The 1959-nt window shown below is 48.6% G+C and overlaps 1 protein-coding gene across 1 annotated transcript; it reads left to right on the forward strand.

Moving 5' to 3' along the window:
- The first annotated feature begins 436 nt into the window (after nucleotides 1-436).
- LOC124657040 (non-specific lipid-transfer protein 1-like) lies at nucleotides 437-1353 on the forward strand. The gene is made up of 2 exons (XM_047195670.1): nucleotides 437-1075; nucleotides 1165-1353. The coding sequence occupies exons 1-2, from the start codon at nucleotides 729-731 to the stop codon at nucleotides 1172-1174; spliced, it is 357 nt and encodes a 118-aa protein (XP_047051626.1). The 5' UTR covers nucleotides 437-728; the 3' UTR covers nucleotides 1175-1353.
- The last annotated feature ends 606 nt before the right edge of the window (nucleotides 1354-1959 follow it).

The raw sequence follows: 1959 nt of genomic DNA on the forward strand, positions 1-1959 counted from the left end.
GGTTGCCACAGAAATTGTAAATGACAATAGAATTCAATATTGAATTTGTTTGGTTGCCACAGGAATTGTGAATGACAGGTTTCAGCTCGGAATTGTGATTACACATGGCATCATTTTGCTGGATTTCCCAAATGAAATGATGGCCCAATTCTGTGGCAACCAAACAGTCCACCTATGAAATTTTAAAATGAATTCCAGGATTTCAGGCTCAAATGATGGATACCAAACGACCTCTTAGTGCTAGACTTCGCTTTTTTCTGGATGGTTGATCTTGTATCGTTGTAAGACTTTGTGTGTTTGTACTCTGCTCTGAGGCTTAATTAATTTAAAGCTAACTCTGTTTGAGCCTTCCGTCTTAAATAAATTCACAGCATTCTATCTAAAAAAAAAAAGATGAGTTTGTACCATTTGCACTACTCCATGCATGCTCGTACGTATTCCGCCGCATGCCCGCACCCTAACTGAACATATGGATGCATCTGCGTAGCCCTAACACCCAACCACCTTCTTATAGCTAGACTCCATTTGCAATTAACACTATCGAACGAACTAACACATGTATGCACCACCGCCTAAAACCGTCTATCCATGATCCAGCTCCCCGTCTAAACCCTATTTAAGCCCTCCATTCCTCCCCATATTCTCCACACCACAATCACTTAGTTCACTTCATCCTGAAGGGACCGTAGAGCGTACGCACTGTTAGCTACAAAGATCAAGAATAGATCATGGCCCGCTCTCAGGTAGTCCTCATGGCCGCCGTCGCCCTGGTGGTGATGCTCGCGGCGTCCCCGCGCGCCACCGCGGCCATCAGCTGCGACCAGGTGGACAACGTGATGAAGCCGTGCCTGCCCTTCGCCCTTGGCGGCGCAGGCCCGTCTGCGGAGTGCTGTAGCGGCGTGAAGGCCGTCCAGAACCAGGTGCATAGCACCGCCGACCGCCAAGCCGCCTGCGTCTGCTTCAAAGCCGCCGCTGCCGGCATCAGCGGTCTCAATTTGGCCAACGCCGCGGCCATCCCCTCCAAGTGCGGCGTCACCGTCCCCTACACCATCAGCCCCACCATGGACTGCTCCAAGTACGTACCAGCATTATTCATTCGTCGACGTGAGATTAACTCGCATAATCTCAAATCTTCTCATGCATGATTGATGTATGTGGATGCAGGCTGAAGTGAGCGACGATCAGATCGTGCCGGCGCTCAGCTCATGAATCCACTTTGATCTGAAGCGCGCAGCAGAGACATCTGTCTCTACTTGAAATAAATACGAGTTTATACCGAAAATAAGGAACCCTCATGCATGCTGCCTTGTGTTGGTTTACTCCTTCGGAACAAACTATGTATGCAAGAGCTGGGCTGAGCTTGTAACCATCTGCACACCCTGTGTTGATGGACTATACAATATATATATATACATACCGCTTTTTCGGTTAACTATATCAATCACTCGGTTCCCTCTCGTCTGAATGACAGATATATTAGTTACGTGCTCCGAGATGTATATTATACCGGATTTTCTAATTCTTATTCGCCTGAGAAAAACTTGTTGAAATATTGGGCCCACATTTGGTGGCCCATACTAGATTTCAGATTTTCCCTATAAATCTCAAAGCCCACTTAGTGGCAGCCTCGTGAGTTTGAGCCCAAGTTGGTGGCAGCTCACTAGGGAGTGGCAAGAGGTGGGAAGTTTAGTCCCACATGGAAAGTTGGGAGGAAGTTAGACCACCTTATAAGGTGGGTTGTTCCACCACTAGTAAGTGAGTGAGAATAGGAGTGCTACACGACGCGCGCGCCGCGCTCGTGTTGAGTGGATTGAGCCTCGAGCCGAGACTTTCCTTACTTTTTGCACCTCAGGAAAACGAACAGAGTCCTAGACGGACGCGTCTCAGTTAGTCGATTCGGGTCGCTCCCGGATCGTGGGCTATCTGTAACCGACTCGAAACGTTCGTGCGACGTGGGCG

This window comes from Lolium rigidum, chromosome 5 (genome assembly GCF_022539505.1).
Source record: "Lolium rigidum isolate FL_2022 chromosome 5, APGP_CSIRO_Lrig_0.1, whole genome shotgun sequence".
In the NCBI taxonomy this organism is placed as follows: Eukaryota; Viridiplantae; Streptophyta; class Magnoliopsida; order Poales; family Poaceae; genus Lolium; species Lolium rigidum.

What these genes read in the sequence shown, in the direction of transcription:
- LOC124657040 (XM_047195670.1), top strand. Translation starts at nt 729, where the DNA reads ATGGCCCGCTCTCAGGTAGTCCTCATGGCCGCCGTCGCCCTGGTGGTG.